This window comes from Macrobrachium nipponense, chromosome 27 (assembly GCF_015104395.2).
Source record: "Macrobrachium nipponense isolate FS-2020 chromosome 27, ASM1510439v2, whole genome shotgun sequence".
NCBI lineage: Eukaryota > Metazoa > Arthropoda > Malacostraca > Decapoda > Palaemonidae > Macrobrachium > Macrobrachium nipponense.
Genome location: NC_087216.1, coordinates 37,223,929 through 37,243,774, shown reverse-complemented (window position 1 = coordinate 37,243,774; position 19,846 = coordinate 37,223,929). Strand labels below are relative to the sequence as shown.

At 40.5% G+C, this 19,846-nt stretch overlaps 1 protein-coding gene across 1 annotated transcript in view; it reads left to right on the top strand.

Annotated features, from left to right (window-relative positions):
* Positions 1 to 19,846, top strand: part of LOC135201027 (leucine-rich repeat-containing protein 47-like) — a 123,151-nt gene that overhangs the window by 62,814 nt on the left and 40,491 nt on the right. Inside the window, exons 3-5 of the mRNA XM_064229872.1 lie at positions 10,385 to 10,549; positions 14,446 to 14,681; positions 16,193 to 16,295. Coding sequence (XP_064085942.1) covers positions 10,385 to 10,549; positions 14,446 to 14,681; positions 16,193 to 16,295 — 504 coding nt within the window. The remainder of the gene's footprint in view (positions 1 to 10,384; positions 10,550 to 14,445; positions 14,682 to 16,192; positions 16,296 to 19,846) is intronic.

Genomic DNA, 19,846 nt, shown 5'->3' with positions numbered 1-19,846 from the left:
CATACATACATACCATACACATACGTACATGCACGCTCACATACATACACACAATTTCAATAAGAATAAAAGCAAGGCGCATACAAGCATTACAGTTTATCTAAAATACCAGTGTTAAAAAGAAATCCAAACAAGCCAGTCATGTTAAAAATCCCATTTGCTCCTAAAATTTTTTTAAAATTTTTTTGATAACTTAAAAACATTATTCTCCTTCCCATAGTATAGATATTGATTGCACTGTTCCACCAAACTGGGGCACTCAACCAGCAAGTGCATAACAGTCAGTGGAACTAGGCAATCCTCACAGTATGGTTCGTGATCACGACTCATCAAGTAGGAATGTGTCAGCCTAGTATGTCCAATATGCAGGCGGCACAGAGCCGTTTCAAACCTTCTGGGAATAAAATCGTACTGCCTAGGATTGATTGCAGGTGCAATTGTTCTCATTTTTACATTTGTAGTTAAATTTGACCAAATATTTTGCCAAAGTACTTTATACTTCTCTCTAATTGGAGTATATAAATCTCTGCACGGCAGCTTAAATGATCTGGGCTCAATACGAGAAACAGCCTCCTTGGCAATTGCATCAGTGCGTTCATTTCCAGATATTCCAACGTGTGCTAGAACCCAACAAAATTCAATATTAAAACCCCTCCGCTTAGCTAAAAATAACCATTCCAGAATACTTAAAACTACTGGATGTTTGGAATAAAAATCTTTCAGTGACTCTAGAGCGCTTCTAGAGTCACAGTACACAATAAAATTCTTATCATTACTTTTTAAAACTTCTTTGACAGTATTTAAAATTCCATATAATTATGCAGTAAATGCAGAAGCATTACTTGAGAGCCTTCCACTACACTCAAAGGACGGAAAAACTATGCCAAAACCAGTGCCTGCACTGGTTTTGGATCCATCGGTAAAAACTGGGCTAAAATTGTCATGTTGTGACATATGATCTAAAAAGGTATAACGTAATATTTTATCAGAGACATTCTTTTTTGGTTGATTGAAGTAGTTACAAAACTCTTTGAGGGTTGATTTCAGTCTGAAGGCATATGGACGTGGCATCTTTGGATGACTTTCATAAAAGCTATCAAATCTTCCATTTCTTAGCGACTGGCATACTAGGGATCCAGGAAGTCTTTGGAATCTGAACCAGCTTCGAGCCAGAAGAGCCTGGTAATGTAAGGCTAGGGGCATTTCCCCAGCATCTACTAACATACTCTCTATAGGGGAAGTCCTAAAAGCTCCAGTAGCAATCCTAATTCCAGTATGGTGAATGGAGTCTAAAATCTTAAGGCGACTTGGGGTAGCCGAGGTGTAAACTTCACATCCATATGTTAATTTTGATAAAACCAAGGCTTTATACAATCTCAATAACTGGAGTCTATCTGCTCCCCAAGATGTATTTGACAAAACTTTCAAAATATCCAAGGATTTTCTGCACTTAGCCCTGAGATTTAGGATATGGGGAAGCCATGTCAACCGAGTATCAAAAATTATTCCTAAGAACCTTGTTTCGTTAACACAAGATATTCTCTGGCCATTTACATATAATAAATGGGTCTGCATGTATCCCACTAATTCTACAGAAATGCATGGCTACAGTCTTTGATGAAGAAAATCTGAAACCATGCACTTCAGCCCATTTCACTATCTTATTTATTACTATTTGTAGATGACGTTCTGCTACTGACATAAGTGCAGCTGCAAAAGATAAAGAAAAGTCATCCACAAAGAGTGTGTGCATAACATCAGCAGGTATTTGCTTTACTATGTCAATAATTGCTAGAGCAAAAAGTGTTACACTTAACACACTGCCCTGAGGAACACCTTCTTCTTGTTTACAGACTTCAGACAGAACTGCTCCTACTTGTGCTTGAAAATAACGATTTTTTAAGAATAGCTTGATAAAAATAGCTAATTCTCCTCTTAAACCATATTCATGGACTACTTTCAGAATTCCATACCGCCACGTAGTATCATACGCTTTTCCCAAGTCTAAGAAAACCGTGATAAAGTGGTGCTTAGAGGCAAAGGCTTCACATATTGCAGACTCCATTCTAACCAAGATATCAACAGTGGATTGCATACTGCGGAAACCACATTGGGCCGGAGAGAAAAAGTTTCCTCGCTCTAAATACCACACTAAACGAGCATTCACCATTTTCTCCATTAGTTTACACAAACAAGATGTTGAGGCTTCCATCGTCTGCACAAGGTGACTTCTCAAACCTGTTCGATGCACCAAGGAGATCTTACCTGTCCTCGGCTAAGGTTTCATGGACTATGACTGAAATGGATCACCATCTGAAAGGATTATACAGGACACTGGAAGTATTTAACTTCCTAGACTGGTGCCTAGGAGCTTTAGGTTTACAGTCGAAGAGCCCAGAATCACTTTCATTAGAAGAATTATCGAGCGTCCTGTCATGTATGGATAAAGCAGTGAGGGATGGCTCAGATGAGCTGGCAGCCCACTTCACTACGGGGATATTAAAGAAACGAGCGCTTTTCTGCAGTTTTACTGCTAAAGGCTAAATCAGTTTCCCCTACACAGAAAGCAGATTTACTATTCGCCCCCTTTTCTTCTCATCTTTTTCCGGAAAGCATGGTAAAAGATCTATCTGTGAACCTTGAGGAGAAAGCAACACAGGATTTGCTGTCTCAGTCATCTAGACGTCCTACGGCGCAATCTTCTTCTCGGATAACTCGAGTTCCTAAGAAGAACTTTAAGCCCTTTCGTGGCAGAGCACTCTCAAGAGCTTCTACTCGAGGAAGGGGCTTTACTAGAGGCAGAACCCCCGCAAAACCCAGGGGGAAGAAATGACGACCTTGCCCTTCAGGCATCGGTGGGAGGGAGACTTTCTCTCTTCGCAGAGGCTTGGAGAGCAAGGGGGACGGATACCTGGTCCCTCGAGATTATAGAGAAGGGCTACAAGATTCCCTTCCTCTCCATACCTCCTTTGAGCACGAAGCCCATGGACCTGTCGCCATCATATCAGCCACAGAAGCAACAGATTCTTCTCGATCTACTAGATCAGATGATTGAAAAGAGAGCCGTAGAACGAGTGCTCTCTACGGATTCCCCAGGCTTCTACAACAGGTTATTCCTGGTTCCGAAGCAGTCTGGGGGATGGAGACCTGTTCTAGATGTCAGCAGGCTGAACCTTTTTGTAAAGAAAGAAAGTTTCAAAATGGAAACATCACAGTCGGTTCTGGGAGCTTTGAGACCAGGGGACTGGATGGTGTCATTGGACCTCCAAGACACCTACTTCCTTGTCCCCATCCATCCTCGGTCCAGGAAGTTCCTCAGGTTCGTTTTGAGAGGACAGGTCTTCCAGTTCAGAGCTCTATGCTTCGGGCTAAGCACAGCTCCCATGATTTTCACTCTTCTCATGCGGAACGTGGCAAGGTGGCTTCACCTCTCGAAGATACGAGTCTCCTTCTACCTAGACAACTGGCTCATACGGTCGTCGTCGAGAGCAAGGTGTCTGGAGGATCTTCAGACCACGTTAGGCCTCCTAGTCAATACCGAAAAGTCCCATGTGACCCCGACACAGTCCATCGTGTACCTGGGGATTCAGATGGATTCAGTGGCTTTTCGGGCTTTTCCATCGCTAGAACGTCAGCGGAAAGGCTTAGGAAAAGTGTCAGCCTTCTTAGAGAAAGAAACATGCTCGGCGAAGGAAAGGATGAGTCTGCTGGGGACCATTTCATCGCTGGAAAAGTTTGTTTCTCTAGGGAGGTGACACCTCAGGCCGCTCCAGTTTTTCCTAGCAGAAAACTGGCAAAACAAAGAAAACCTAGAAGAAATATTGAGAATCTCTCCTTTGGTCAAGAACCACCTAGAGTGGTGGCGCGATCCCATCAAGATTTCGAAAGGAGTGTCCCTCTGTCTTCGGAGCCCCGACCTAGTGTTATTTACAGATGCGTCCATGACAGGCTGGGGAGCAACTCTGGGAAAAGAGGAAGTGTCAGGCCTCTGGAGAGAGGGACAGAGGCCGTGGCACATCAACCTCAAGGAATTGGAGGCAATTCGCTTGGCCCTTCTAGCCTTCCAGGGACGAGTCATAGGCCGAGTTGTCCAGATCAACTCGGTCAGCACCACGGCCCTTTCTTATATCAAGAAGCAGGGAGGGACACACTCTCGATCTCTCTTCAAAATAGCGAAAGAGATCCTACTCTGGACGGAAGAGAGAAACATAACTCTCCTAACAAGATTCGTTTCAGGAGCCCAAAACATCCGGGCGGACCTTCTCAGCCGTCGGAATCAATTGATTGCAACAGAATGGACTCTGCACATAGAAGTCTGCCAAAAGTTATGGAGACTCTGGGGACGACCATTGGTGGACCTCTTCGCGACTTCGAAAACGAAGAGACTTCCTCTTTACTGCTCTCCTGTCATCGACCCGGAAGCAGTAGCTGTGGACGCCATGCTATGGGATTGGACGGGGATGGATGTATACGCCTTCCCCCTGTTCAAACTCCTGGGAGAAGTAACCAGGAAGTTGGCAGCTTCGGAAGGAACAAGGATGACACTGGTCGCCCCATTCTGGCCGGCAAGCGATTGGTTCACAGAGGTCATGTCTCTGCTGGTGGACTTCCCAAGAACCCTACCAGAAAGAATCGATCTTCTCAAACAGCCCCACTTCGAGAGGTATCACCAAAACCTCTTCGCTCTGAGTCTGACTGCATTCACTATCAAAAAATTGGCCAGAGCGAAAGGTTTTTCAAAGGCAGTGGCAAAAGCTATTGCCAATGCAAGAAGACCTTCCTCTCGGGCTGTTTACCAGTCAAAGTGGGCTGTCTTTAGAAGATGGTGTAGGAAGGAAGGCATTTCCTCCTCCAAGACCTCTGTGAGCCAAATCGCTGATTTCCTTTTTCATCTAAGGAATGTGGACAAGCTTGCGGTATCAACAGTTAGAGGATACAAGAGTATGCTATCAACAGTCTTCCGGCATAGGGGCCTAGACTTGACTAACGATAGGGATCTTCACGATCTTATGAGATCCTTTGAAACATCAAAAGTTCCACAGCTTAAGACTCCTTCATGGAACTTAGACATAGTTCTGAAGTTCTTAATGGCAAGCCCCTTCGAACCTTTGCATGCGGCCTCGCTAAAGGACTTAACGAGAAAGGCTCTCTTTCTAACCACCCTAGCCACAGCAAAGAGGGTTAGTGAGGTTCAAGCCATTAGCAAAAATGTGGGATTTAGGGGACACAATGCAGTTTGTTCCTTGACTCCTTCCTTTTTAGCTGAAAACGAGAATCCGTCCAATCCCTGGCCTAAGAGCTTTGATATCAAGGGATTAGCAGGGATCATACATAATTGTATTCAAATCACGCTGTGCAAAAAACGGTCAAAGCTAACGAGTTACTTTTTTTTTTTTGTATTGTAAACTAAATTGCAATCATTTTGATATATAATACATTGTAAAACAATAAAAGCAACACCGGAAAAATATTATCACAAAATGATGTACGAATTCGTAACGCGCGGACATAAAAAAATGTTATTTTCAAAAATTCACCGTAAATCTAAATATTGTTCTAGAGACTTCCAATTTGTTTCAAAATGAAGACAAATGATTGAATATTACGATACTGTAAGAGTTTTAGATTAGAATTGCAGATTTTGAACATTTCGGACGAGTTAAAGTTGACTGAATGTCAAAATTTTTATATATTTTTTTTATATGCACATATTTCGGAGATGGGAAAAATGAAACTCTATAAAACGGCTAATATGAAAAGGAGCAAATATTAGGATAATGCGATGTACGCATTTCGGAGACTTGCTGCCGCGAATCGGCGCGCGGAGGGAAGTTAAATATATTTTTCAAAAATTCACCATAAGTCACAATATTGTTCTAGAGACTTCAAATTTGTTTCAAAATGAAGATAAATGACTGAATATTACTAGGCCGTAAGAGTTTTAGCTTACAATTGCGTTTTTCAACTATTTCGGTATAGTCAAATTTGACCGAACGCGGTTTTTTTTCTATTTATCGTGATTTATATGCAAATATTTTGAAAAAAAAAGAAAAGCTACAACCTTCAATCATTTGTAGTTGTATTCTACATGAAATTGCGCACATTTTCATATATAAAACTTTATGTAACAGCTAATTTTAAATGGTGCAAACATTTCGACAATCGCACAAAAAAAATTGGATTTTTTTCGGAAGAGTTACCGCGCGGGCGTAAGGAAAGTGTTTTTCTCCCATAAATTCACCATAAATCGAAATATTGTGCTAGAGACTTCCAAGTCATTGCAAAATGAAGGTAAATGATTGAATATTACTAGAATATAAGAGTTTTAGCTTACAATTGCGTTTTTCGACCATTTCGGTAGAGTCAAAGTTGACCGAAAGTTGAAATTTTTGCACTTAATGTTATTTACATGAAAATATTTCAAAACTGATAAAAGCTACAACCATGGGTTGTTTTTAATTGTATTGTGCATGAAATTGCGCACATTTCCATATATAAAACTTTATGTAATGGCAAATTTAAAATGGTGCCAACATTAGGACAATCACACGAAAAAATTTATCGGAAGAGTTACCGCGCGAACGTAAGGAAAAAGTTTTTTCATAAATTCACCATAAATCGAAATATTGTGGTAGAGACTTCCAATTTGTTGCAAAATGAAGCCAAATGATTGAATATTACTATAATATAAGAGTTTTAGCTTACAATTGCGTTTCTCGGCCATTTCGGTAGAGTCAAATTTGACCGAAGGTTGAAATTTTTGCACTTATCGTTATTTATATGAAAATATTTCAAAACTGATAAAAGCTACAATCATGCGTATTTTTTTTTTGTATTTTACATGAAATTGCGCACATTTTCATATATAATACTTCATGTAAAGGATAATTTAAAATGGTGCAAAAATTATGTCAAAGTGACAAAATAATTTTTGAGATGTGTCACTGATACTTTTTAGTGCGATAAGAAAGAAATTCGCGCTTGCTCGCCTGCGTAGCAATTGTAAACAAAACAACGCCTTGATCCGTGAACTCCCAGCATCCCCCAAGGCGCGTGATTCAAAAGTTTTCGGCTGGTAGGCCTATAAGTATTTTTCCGCGAATTTTTAAAAAAACTTTTTCGAGTCGACGTATGATACGTCCATTCGGCATACGGGAGACATTTTGACTCGACGTTTAATACGTCCATTCGGCATAAGAGGGTTAAGGAAAACAGAAACAGAAACTCAAGAGAACTTAACACTATTTATTATAAACTCGAGAATGACTTAAATCAACCTTGTGAGATTAAATATACTTAATTGCACAGAAAAAGCAAGAGAACAAATACCTGGTTCTCAGAATCTCACAAGTAACCCTAAAGCTAATTCACTAAGCCCTAATCACGAGAGAAAACATACTTAAACGTATAACAAAGTGGATCCAAATAAGGCTAGCCAAAATAATCAATAACCTAATAATAATAAGGTAGAAGGAAGTAAGAGATGATGGTAAGGAAAACCTTAATATTCCTACCTACAACACAGGGCTAAACAATGTGGAACTCAATCCACTAAATACCAACTCAGAATCAAACGTGAAAACATATAGTACATGTAAACATACATTATATATATATATATATTTATAAATAAGATTGACAAAAGTATACAATTTCACCTCAAAAGTGAAATACCAGAAGGGGAGTAGAATCCAGGGCCGTGATCAGTCCATCAAACAGCTAACGGAAGGGCAAATACTGTACGCCAGGTACCGAAGGGCAATGCATGGTCCCGATATAAGAGGAACGATAATAAGTCTTACATGGCGGCAGCCTCCCTACTTGTCACCTAACGAGTCAAGTAGCTCTCACTCCCATATAGCAGCTGGACGAGGATGACACGGCAAGTGAAATCCAAATCCAATGCCGGGAAATAACGACGGCACTGGTCCCGTAAAAATCCTCCGACGGGAAAAAAAGGGGCAGAAACAGCGGTCGCAGATTACTCAGCCTCTGCAAAGCTCCCCACTGCAGCGTGAAGGTCGCAGGTGACAACAACACCTGCGGAGAACAGCCGTGATCCGAAGACACACACGCACAAGAGACGTATATTTGTGTCTGCCAAAATCCGTGTGGGAAATATCCAAATGCATGGTCCGAAAGGTACAGGTTCTAAGTTGTCCTCCAAATAAACAAAATTGTAATGCTGCGACGGGAAACAGTCCTGGTGAACTGCCATTAACCAGTCTGCCGTGTCCACTCATCACCTTCCCAGTGTTTATAAACACTCAAAGCAAAAGAATAACAATCGTTAAAACGATAGTTCACTAATCCACAAAGGAGGAGGAGGAGGAGGCGCAAAAACACTGACAAACAATCGTAAAGCTACTTAACTTACGGTAACACGAGAGTAAACATACTCAGCAAAAATTTAATTTAAAAGTAAACAAGACTGATTTAAACCAACAAAAGTAATAACTATTTACGTTAACTTAATACCTTCCTCCCCCAAAACAAAAAAAATTATTCACATAGAATATATTTTTTTTTAATCAAATACAGTATTGTAGATGAATAATGGAAAACTGCCTGTTTCCCACCCTGCCAGCTCTGCATCCAAAATAAATAGAAATGTCCTCCCTGATCCAGCCCATGAGAAGCGGTTCTTCAGGCAGTACAATCCCTGTGTTTTCATTACTGAGAGGGACTCTGCTTTAGGGACTCCGCTTTCATTGCAAACTCCGACTTCTCACCGAACAGTCCCCTGTAAAACAGGGATTAAAGCCGTCTTCACTGGTTGGTGTCAGCGACGGGGCCCTTTTTTATGATCAGAATCTTGAGAGTTTACCTCTCTCAGTTCATCTTAGTCATTCACTAGTATTAGTATTGTTTCTCCTTAGTTAAGATTCAACTACTAATGAGAACTTATGTCTTGCTATCACAGGGACCTCAGTCTCTAGAAGGCAATTGACTATCGTCTGATGTGCGTATGCCTTGAAAGAATCATCATCTCGTCTCCCAACATCGGTGGCAAACAAGATAGACGATTTGTATGGTTGTTCTCAGCATAACTCTTCAAAGGTGGGTGTTCTGTTGTGACTATGTCTCGGATGCATGACGGCTCACTGAGCTGTCATGCTGTGGACTTTGTATTGGTTGATCCAGATCAGTTATTACTTTGTCCTATTGGCGTGTTGCTGTACCCATAAAGGATCGACACCCACCATGGAGTGTCAGTGTCTTTATCCGCTGCAGACTGCCATTGCAGAAGTGTATGTTGACATGTCATTCTCCAAGTCTTACGAGACCATGAGAGACTTCTCTGCAGTTGGATAGTCCAGTGGATGGGTACTTTTCATCACTCCGAAGAATATGTCAGACAGGAAGATAGATAAGGCCTCATTGAGACCATATTTTATCTTTCATCCTTTGGGCCTTCCCTCAGTTCCTTGGAACCTCCTTTCCATGGACCGGTGGTGGATGCTTGTAGGTTGTGTTTGCTTACCCAGCTTCTTCAAGAGGACAAGTTGCATCTTGCCTAAGGTGTGCAGTTCTAGAGGTAAGAAGGATGCGAGAGTGACTGGCCTCTCCACCTTCCCCACCTCATCCTTCCACTCCTCTTCCTTCGGGTTGAGGATAGGACTCAAACTTACTCTGGCTGGTCAGGCAATTGATGTGGTAAGCTTACACATAGAGCTTCCTTTCTATGTTTCTTATCAGAATCATAGAAGTAAGCCTGCTCCTTCCTCTAGCAAGGGGAGGAAGGAGACTGCATTAATGCCTCCAACTCTTAATATTCTTTTCAGCCCATTTTCGGATGAGTTATGATTCCTCACTTATTTCGAAAAGGCCCAGAAGTCTGACTCTTGATCATGCAGCTCCTATACTCTGATCAAGTTGTCAGAGGCAGGGCACTCCTCCTCACTCTTATAACCAGGAGGAATAGCCCAGGTGTGCAGAACTCCAGTCAGTTCTAGAGGCTCACTCATATTCCTCCCACCAATCAGTGAGTCTTCCTTATGTAAAGGACCGAGGGTTTGTATATGATGTAGGAACAAATCACAATTCTTGAAAGTAAATTGTATTTTTCCTAAACTACAAACCTGAGGTCCTTTACATGTATGCCTACCTCATACCACCCCTCAATCTGAACCTGGGCCGAAAGGCAAAGTGGAGTGTTTTACATCCGGGCAGGCTGGCCTACCCGGTAGTTACTGCCTGACCACCTTGTTCAAGAATTTAACAGCCGTAATTCCAGCTACGCCGAAAGCATTTCCTTATGTAAAGGACCTCAGGTTTGTATAGTTAGGAAAAATACAATTTACTTTCAAAAATTGTGATATTGTATGTATTATAATTGTATGTATTGTATATGTATAAGTTAACTTGAACTTTTTCTTTGCAGATGGATGAAATGTGTAATGAAATTCATGTTTTAACTATAAAAGATACAGGACCTGTAGTGCAGGTATCATCAGAGGTCAAAGATGTTCGCCCATATGTTGTGTGCTGTGTTATACAAGGTGTTGATTTGAGTGGGGAAAATCTCAAAAAATTCATATCAGCTCAGGCAAGTAATGTAGTTTGATATAATGTTTTTCCAGAATTTAGGCTTAATCACAAAATTTTGATATGCATCTTCAGACCATAATTTACAGGTGTGTTAGATGCTGATTATGATGGCTAGAGTAATAAGTTGACCCGTGGCTTAATGCTTTCTGGTTAGCATTTTGTCACTAGACATTTGTTATAACTAACAAAAGAATTGTAATGTGAAGGTGATCTAGTGATTATGGCAGAGACCCAAGGAGAATTTCAAAGAATATTAAGGTAGTGGCAGGAATCTCTTTAAATGGGGTGGTTTGAGGGTAAACTTAGGTAAAAGTGAGATTATGGTATCCAGCAGACAGTGAGGGGATAGGTTATTTTCACAAGGTAGAAGAGGCCTAAATTTAAAATAGGTAGAGAATTTTTCCATATGGCATTTTCTCCTTTGGGAGGGATCTCCTTCCCCCTTGCCGCTCGCTTGTTGGGTGAAGATGAAAGGGAGGGGTTATTGGGCAGTCTGGTGACCTCTTCACAAGGGCCTCCTCCTGCTTTGTAGGGCAATTACCCTCAGAGTGAGAGGAGTCCTCCTCTAGTCTCTACTAATCATTTTTGCTTTTTTCTTCAGGTAGACAGTGAGCATTGTAGGCGCAGCAGATGGTTGGACTGTCCTTGTTGGTTTTCCTTTCCTTTAGGATTTTTAGCTTTGGCCTTCCTGTATGCTGTGGCACTACTCCTGCTGTGCCTCATATCTTGATTGCTCTAGTTTCCCCGGCGACCAGTCATGGGGTAGCTCCAGCTGTGCCTCCTGTCCCAGCTGCCTTGATTGCTTTTGTCACTGTTACTGACGTACCTGTTGCTATTGTCAGCTGGCCTGGGGGCCTGGGAACCAAATTGCATACCTCACAAGGTCTTGCATTTTTGGAAGCCATCAGGCATGCCGACTTTGAAGTCCACTTCTAAGATTGGTGCTGTGTCAGGGTCTCGGCCTAGCCGAGTCGCTCCAAGTGCTCAATTTTCTTAGTGTTGGAGAGACCTCTCACTGTCCCAGCTCAGGCACAGGGTGAGAGAAAGAGCCAGGACAAGCAGGTGTCCTGGCACTCCCTGCCAGTACTACACCAGTACTACTTGGCCTCAGTCTGACCGAGCACCAGGGAGGATCCTTCCTTGGGAGTGCCTGCCTCCTCCCAGGGGATTCTATAACTTGGATGACACAACTCATGGTGCTATGTTTTCTTCAGCCAAGTTTTTCTTCTCTTCACCCTAGCTGGATGACATCATGAGAAATGTTAGTGTGGAAAGTATTCATTGTCCTAAACTGGACAGTCGGTGTGTTGGCCAGAAAGATTGAGGACTGTCATTACTTGCAGTGAACGTCTATTCAGAGACAGTTTGAATGACTTAGCCTAGCTTTTTGCCATGGTGTTCTTTTTACAGTTTTAAAGGGGTGACAGTTACTCAGAAGTCAGACCTCTTGTTTTTGTTTGTCGATAAGTCGCAAGTTCCCTCAAGGAACTGTGAAGGAGTTTCTGTCTGCTGTTCAGAAGTAATCGACTCACAACTTGATAGCTAAGTCAACAAAGCATCCACAGTCAACTTCTGCTACTTCTGCCAAAGTTTTTACGCCTCAGCAACAGCTCCCAGACTACACCTATTTTCAGAGGAATGGAGTCACAGGGGGACAGAACCTTTGTTGGTTCAGGTTTTTCAAAGAGGCTACTCCATTCTTTCCAAGGAAAGAACCAACTTTCCAAGTATATCCCATTACCTTAGTGGCATACTCCACAGGATCAGAGAAGTTTTTTGGTTCTATTGTAGGAAGTACAACCTCTGATCAGGAAAGTTCAAGACCCCATCCAAGACCTGGATCCGTTCTTTCTTCTTTAGGTTGTTGTGGTCTTACTTGGCTTCCAGGAGCATTGGAGATCTCAATTTCCTACTCGCCTAACACTCAGATCCTCTTGTACCAACTCATGCTGCTAGTATAAGCCAGCTCCTGAGTTTCCAACTCGCCCAGCACTTAGCTCCTCAGGCGACAGCTACAGCTACAGCCTGGCGCGCCAGCTCATGCTCTTGAGTGGCTACCAGCTACCGAAAAACTAGCTCACCCAGCCCCCAGCTCCTCTGGTGCCAAATCATTATCAGAGTGTCCCTAGTTCGCCTGATACCTAGCTCATCCGGTGCCAACTAGTCTGGTTCTAGCTCTTGCTACCAGCTTCCAGTAGTGCTCCCCAGCTTGGAAGTATTAGTATAGAGACCTCTATTCAGTTGGAGTTTTTTCAGAAATTCCCTGATGTGAATTGGAATCAGAGGATCATCCATAACCTAGGTAGTTATGGCAAGAATCCGTCTCTTCCTGTGTCTAAACATGTTGTCTTCCGTTTTATATGGACTTCATGTGCGAAACACACTCGGTGTTGAGTGTTTTTTTGGCCTACCTTGAAGTGAAGCTATGGCTATAAGGACAGCCTCCACCTCCTTAGTTTTCAGATGCTATTTGCTCTTTGCACCCATTTCACTCAAACTACCAGAGGCATAAGCGATAGTCACTTCTTAGTATATTTTTTATGTAAGCTTAAAAAGTGTTGAAGTTTTTCAATACCTCGAGACTATTTTTAGTGACTAGCATGGCATTGCAGAAGGAAGTACAGGATGTTCTTTTATTATCTCTCCACCTTTTCAGTAAGGTGCTGAGTTTGGAGAGCCAGGGGGTACAGTGTACCTAGAGCACCCACTACTCTCAGTGGATGGGTCATGCCTTTATTTCAGTGTAGGTGTCCGTGTTTTCTGGTTGTTTTTATTTTGTTGCTGCGCTCAGGGCAAGGGCGGGCACTTAACATACTTTGCTAGCCATTGGAGCATTCCCCTCACTGCAAAGTTCCCCCTAAGTAGGAGGCAACCCTTGGCTATACCACCACGCCAGGCCGTATCCATCTGCAGTGACTCTCTTAGCTGGTAGGAAACAATAAGCATCATCTTTCAATGCTAGCAACTTTCCTATTTCAAATTCATTACAAAACTTTATGCTTTGGGGTAGAATATGTCCATGATCCCACCTTTCAATTTGGAATTGGCTATATATAATTACGTACTGTGTAAGTCACTTACCGTATACTAAGAATGAGGTGATTAGCTAAGTCATTCCCAGTAAGTATTGCCAAGTAGTGCATAATTTTTGTTGATGTGTACATTCCCTAGATAACTGTGGAGCCATAAATTATACTATTTTAACTGTATTTTTAAATTGTGCCATATTACTATATAAAGAATTACTACTTTGGATGTTAGAAAGGTATAAAGAAGAAAATAAAATTTTTATTTATGCAACATTCAAATTTTAGTATTTTCCATCCTTTGAAAGTTTGAATTTAGAGAGAATTTCGCAGGAGCAGCATCTGACATTGGAAGTTCACAAAGTAAACAGTGCATACCGCCATCTATAAAAAAAATACATACTAAATGTTTCTTATGGGGATAGGAAATATAGAAAATGGGAATTCATCAAATAATGGGCTAAATCGGGAAGACAGAAATAAGTAGGAATATTTTAAAAGTATGAATGAGTATTCTTATGATTGTAAGAAGAATAATATACATGGTAGTAGTTAATCACGAGAATACTAGGCATAACCAGGGAAGAGGTTCAAGTAACAGGTTGTTCTTCTGCCTCGTGTTCTGTTCTTTGCAAAAATTCTTACTAGCAGAACAGGCTCATAAAGGAAAATTTGAACTTGTAACCTTATCTGTTTGTATCTCTGAATGTTCATAAGCTGAATGTTTGTAATTAGGGCAGTGACTGTAGTATAGGCGTTACAGGATTAATATATAAGAAATTTGATCTTTTATTTGTATTATGGTTCATATTGGCAAAATATTTCAGCCTGCCTCCTGTAGAAAATCTTACAGTATTTGAACTTTCAGACGAAATTGCATGATGGCATATGTGACAAAAGAATGATGGCAACCATTGCTACACATGACTTGAATAAAATCCAAAGTCCTTTGAAGTATGTGGTGCGTAAACCAGAGGAGATTCGCATCCACCCCTTAGTAAGAGGGAAAGAAGTCTCAGCCCTTGAGCTTCACAAAAGTCTTCAGCAAGAAGCAGAAGCTCAGCGAAAGCAGATGAAGCGGAACAATGTCCCTGGACTCCACAAGTAAGTCAGTTGCATCTGCATGATTATTCATTATTTTTCAACTTTGCATTATTATTCATAGAATTTATATAGACTTCCTCATATATTTATTTTTTTATTTTTGAGGTTGAAATCTAGGGAGGGCTTGTAATCCCTAACTAAATTACTCGAGAAGTGTTGCACTTCATGCGTGCTTTTTAGTTAGAATTAGGCCTATTTCTCCTACAGAGTGTCCTAAAATTCCTCTGCAATTGTTGTAGATGATTGCAAATGTGAGATTAAACTTTAAAGCTTTTTCATTATTAATGCAGTTGTGTATCATTGTTAAGAAATTGCAAATGACTGAATCATTCGCAGACGGGGTGGCGAAGGTAAGATTTGAAATGGACATAAAACCAAAAAGCCATAATTCCAAGAACACATAAAGCCAAAAGGGAAGGTATCCAATAGACATGAAGCTGAAAACTTAAAGCCAAAAGGTTGTTTAGTTAATAAGCTTGAAACTGATTTCACTTATGTGATTTAGGATTTTAGTCATTATACTTGAATCTAAATCTTAAAATTTCTTCAAACATAGCAAAAAAAAAAAAAAACTTAATCGTTATATAGTAACCAAAGACAAAAGGGAAAAAATATTTACATGGCATGTACTAGCATTATACTATAGTGAACAATATGCCAAAGTTGTTATTTTATTATAGCTTTAGTTTGACCCTAGGGAATTAGTTGTGCTAGAATTAGTAGTATTGAGTTCTTTAAATGCCAAAACTGAATAATTATTAAATGGTATTTTAGTTTATATCAAAAGTGTTAGGAAATATATAATTGAGGAAGACAATGAAGACCAGTATACAATATGTACATAGCGAGTTATGTTCAGTCTACACTTGAGTTGAAGATAATTTTTTAAAATCAAACAATTATTTTGAAGGCAGGTTTATGCTTTTAAGAAGAGACTACATAATTCATCTCATGGTACCAAAACAGCTTAAGTGAACATGCATCAAATGAAATTTTATTTGAACAAAATCTACCTTTATTGACTTAACAAAGTCTTAAAAAAATAGGATACCAACAGATAAAGGATAATACAGTATCTGCTGTATTTGCAATTCTTTAATTAGCAATAATTTTTTATTGATTAATTTAGTGCTCTTTACTTAGTTACATATTAATCTTAAGTAGTATTTTGAAAAAAAGTAATGACTTATTATCACACTGCAAATAAATAATGTTTCAAGTTTCATATTTTACCTATATTTGAACTTCATGTCTGTTAGATGTCAATCTTGGTCTTCATGTTCATTTGACATTGTAAATTTTTTATTCCTTGTCAGTTCTTCCTTAAATCCTTTTGCTATTTTGCCTTTAGCTTCCTGTTTGTTGGCAAAAGTACATTTGGCATCTTGCTGAATGACAGACCCTTTCTTGGGAGGCAAGTGTAATTATATGGTCAGTGTATTTGAGAGGCAATCTCAATGTGCTGATATTCATGTAGGGGCATAAAATGAGTCATTTGGTTTTGCTTCTAGGTTCTTGCATCTTGTAGAGGAGTGGGATGTATGGCCATGCCTAGTTAATTCTGATGGTGTTGTGATATCATTACCACCCATCACAAACTCTGAAAACACAAAGGTAAGATCAGCACTCTATTTTAAATGCATAATGCTCTTAAACTAGATTCCAAGTGTAAAATACAGTTGAGAAACGAATACGAGTGTGATTAGATAAAAGGTTTGGTAATTATTAGATTCTGAAGCACAAAAAACAGTAATGTAGATTTTCAGTCATGATGTATCTGTAGAGTAATGTTTATTTTAAGTAGGTGCAGGTAAGTAATATTTTTTTTCTAACTATGTGCTGATTCATGTAGTTTTGTTTTTATTTTTTATTTTATTGTTTTAGTTTGCTAAAATTTGTAATATCATAGTTCTCTTTTTATATCACTTAGAATTTGCATATTTAAAAGAAGTTGTTTTCTGGCTATGCCACTAAGAAATTTTTTTCATCACTTCCTGTATTTTGGGATGACTTGACAAAAACAAGATGTTAATCACTAACCCTCTTTATCTTTTTGCAAGCTGAGGACATCTCCCAAATCCTATACTATAATGAAAGAAAATAACCTTAGCTTTACATTTGAGAGGTATACTACTACAAAAGCGTCATCAGTACATATTGAGCCTTATTCAAATATCCATTGCAAAGTTTGCCTGTTACTTTCAGTTATTCTGGCTCTTCCTGAATATCTGGGCATTATTATTCCAACACCACATTCTTTTGAGCACCTAGTTGTGTTCATTACAAGCCTGTTACTCATAAATAGCTTTACGTTTTTTAGACAGCACTTTAGTCATCCCAGCTTGTTAGATCCAGAGAGAAACAAACCCCACTGAGCATACCTAGATCTCCTTTCATGTCCTCCAAGGTGTTGTTCTTTTATGCAACTCCAATTTATGGAGATGTATTTTTCATTTTGTGAGTTGTTGCTTCCATTTTTCTTCATCCATTATTTAAGATACATTTTTCTTCATAATGGTGTTAGTTTATAGTGATATGTAAATTTTTTCAAGCTTTTATTTTGTCATTTTACCTTGCTGGCTGGTAGTGCCACAAAGTGTAGTTGTGAGTACTGTTTTCTTTTGTTTCCATAAGTTAATCATTTTTGTTACACTTCTTTCTGGTAAATGCTTCTTTGAATATCCATTTGTTCATATACGAAACAAACCTTCGGTCTTAACATTTGGATTTACTAGCGCCAAGCTGGAAACCGGTAGAATTAAAATTAAACTTGTGCGATCCAAGGACTATTGGCATCTATACCAGGTCACGGGGCATGTATTACCCAGAATGCCCTCGGCGTCCTGTAACCCACCAGTTGTCTTTCTACCGCCTTCAAGATAGGACGTGTTTACTGTCTGTCTGTTTAAAGCCGGTTTTAGTTTCCCGTTTTTATCCATTTCACTTTCATTTTTCTTATTAATTCTCTTTCTCTGAGTGTGCTCAGTGTGGGTGTGAGCTGTAAGAGTGTGTAAGTAGTGAGATGGAGATTTTTTCGTCACCATCGGGATCTTCCATTTCGAAGACAAGACAGAGGAAATGCCCTGGAGTCAGTGGCTTTCCGATTTCAAGATTCCTAACTTCGGTGTCGACGAATCCTCATCCAATGTGTAGTAGGTGCAGAGAAAATGTAAGTACAATTACTAATCCTTGTTCTGTTTGTCGCGGTTGGTCGGTGGAACAGTGGACAAAGTTTTATGAGAAAGGCCAGTACAAAAGAAAGGAGTCTACGCCATTTTTGGATGACCAAGCGTTGCCGGCTTCTTTTGTATCGGCAATACACCAGACTGCTCCATATGTTTTGCCACTTGCCTTTGATTTGTCCCATACCCCTTCGGTTTCTCCCAGCAGTTCGTTATCGGAAACTCCAAGAAGGGTTTTGGGTAATTTTATGCATAATATTTATGCTCCGTTGTTCCCAGCAGGGAAGGGGGAAGCATCGCAATCTTTGTTCCAGGTGCCGGCTCCCGATCGAACCAGGATGGAAGGTATGTGGGCGGCGCCAGGTCTACCAGGCCTACCAACCTTGGAAGGTTTGGTGTCGCATTATATGGCATCACAATTCCAGCAGAGTCTGGCAGCACTGAATATTCCTCATCCCCCTGGCTTGCACTTTATGGGAAATAATGCCGCGGCTACGCCAACAACTTCAATGCGTACGGCGATGCAGAACTTTGGAGGTAGTTTTGCTGCAAATGCAGGGATGCCAGCAGCAGCAGCCCAGTCTCCCTACAAGATTGGTGACGTCACAACTGATGTCACACACCGACATGGGAGACGCGATGAAGTCACAGCCTACTGCTTCTCGGTCTACTTCGTTGCCTCCAGACCCAAATACACTTTCTGACCCGGTAGTATAGAGTAGTACAGACTGTAATGAAGAAATTACAGGATCTAGAGAAGAAAATTAAGAAAGACAAAAAGAAAAGGGATGATTTGTCTTCTTCTTTGTCTTCTTCCTCTAGCTCGGCGTCATCGTTAAGTTCGATGATGTCACAGTGTGTACCAGTCAAGCGTTGGAGGATACAGGATTTCATGACTGATCCTCGGTCCAAGATGTGAAGAGTGAATTCTTCTTCATCTTCGGGCCAGGACTGTCACATCCCAGTCAGCAAGAAAGGCAAGAAGTCTGTGGCTGGTAAGCTCAAAGCTAGCGGATGAAGCCGTTTACAAGAGTCTGAACGAGCAAGTGAGTCGACAGTCGCTGGGCTGGCGGCCGACGTGGAGTTGCCAGTAGAGACTACAAAGAGTCTAAGAAAGACTACAATGTCGTTGTCGAAATCGACGTTGGGGGCGAAAAGTGAAGCAAAGGATGGAGCACATATACTGGTTTCGCCTGTAAGACCGTTTAAAATACGGAGAAAATATGAAAAGGCTCCTATTAAAAGAACAAAGAATAGCGAGTTGGCAACCTTGTCTGATACGTTGGTGGAAGGCGTTGTACGCCTAGATGAAGGATCAGGCCGAATTCTCCGGCGGTTGTTGGAGACGATTTCAATTGTCATGGAGAGGAAGTGAGCTCAGTTTTGAGAGAGCCTTCATCTTGGAGGTATAGGAGAGATTCTTGCTCTAGATCCGCAAGCAGAGAAGGAGTGAGGCGGTCTCGTTCTCCTGTTGACTGTTCTTTCTATTTAGTACAGTATTAGGAGTCTTCAGTTGTAATGTCCTACAGTTGTTTTTCTTGACTGATTAACAGTAAAAGTTTACCTTCAGCTCTCATTTCTGTTTTGATTCATTTAACATACATGTAAAGTCATTTAACTTAACATTATTGTTCAATTAATGTTAATTTTTCATATTGTGTTTAAAGTGAACTATTAAAATAATTCCCCTTTGCCGATGGTTGGGTCTATTTTATATAGCGGTCTTTTCATTAGGCCTCTGTGTACTTGAGTGATGTTAGAAGGGGTTGCTTGCAGCTTCTTTATGTCTTTCCTGGATGAAGACTTCTTAGTGCCAAAGATTTTATTGGATGTACTGACTCCTACAGTGTTTTCTTCTGTTAGATACTCACTTCCTCGCAAGTCCCCTTTGCCAGCGTGATTGCCATTCTACCCTTGGGATAAATTATTCCGCATCTTTGACTGCCTCACTCTAGGTCTCTGGTTTTATCCTGCCTTCCCATC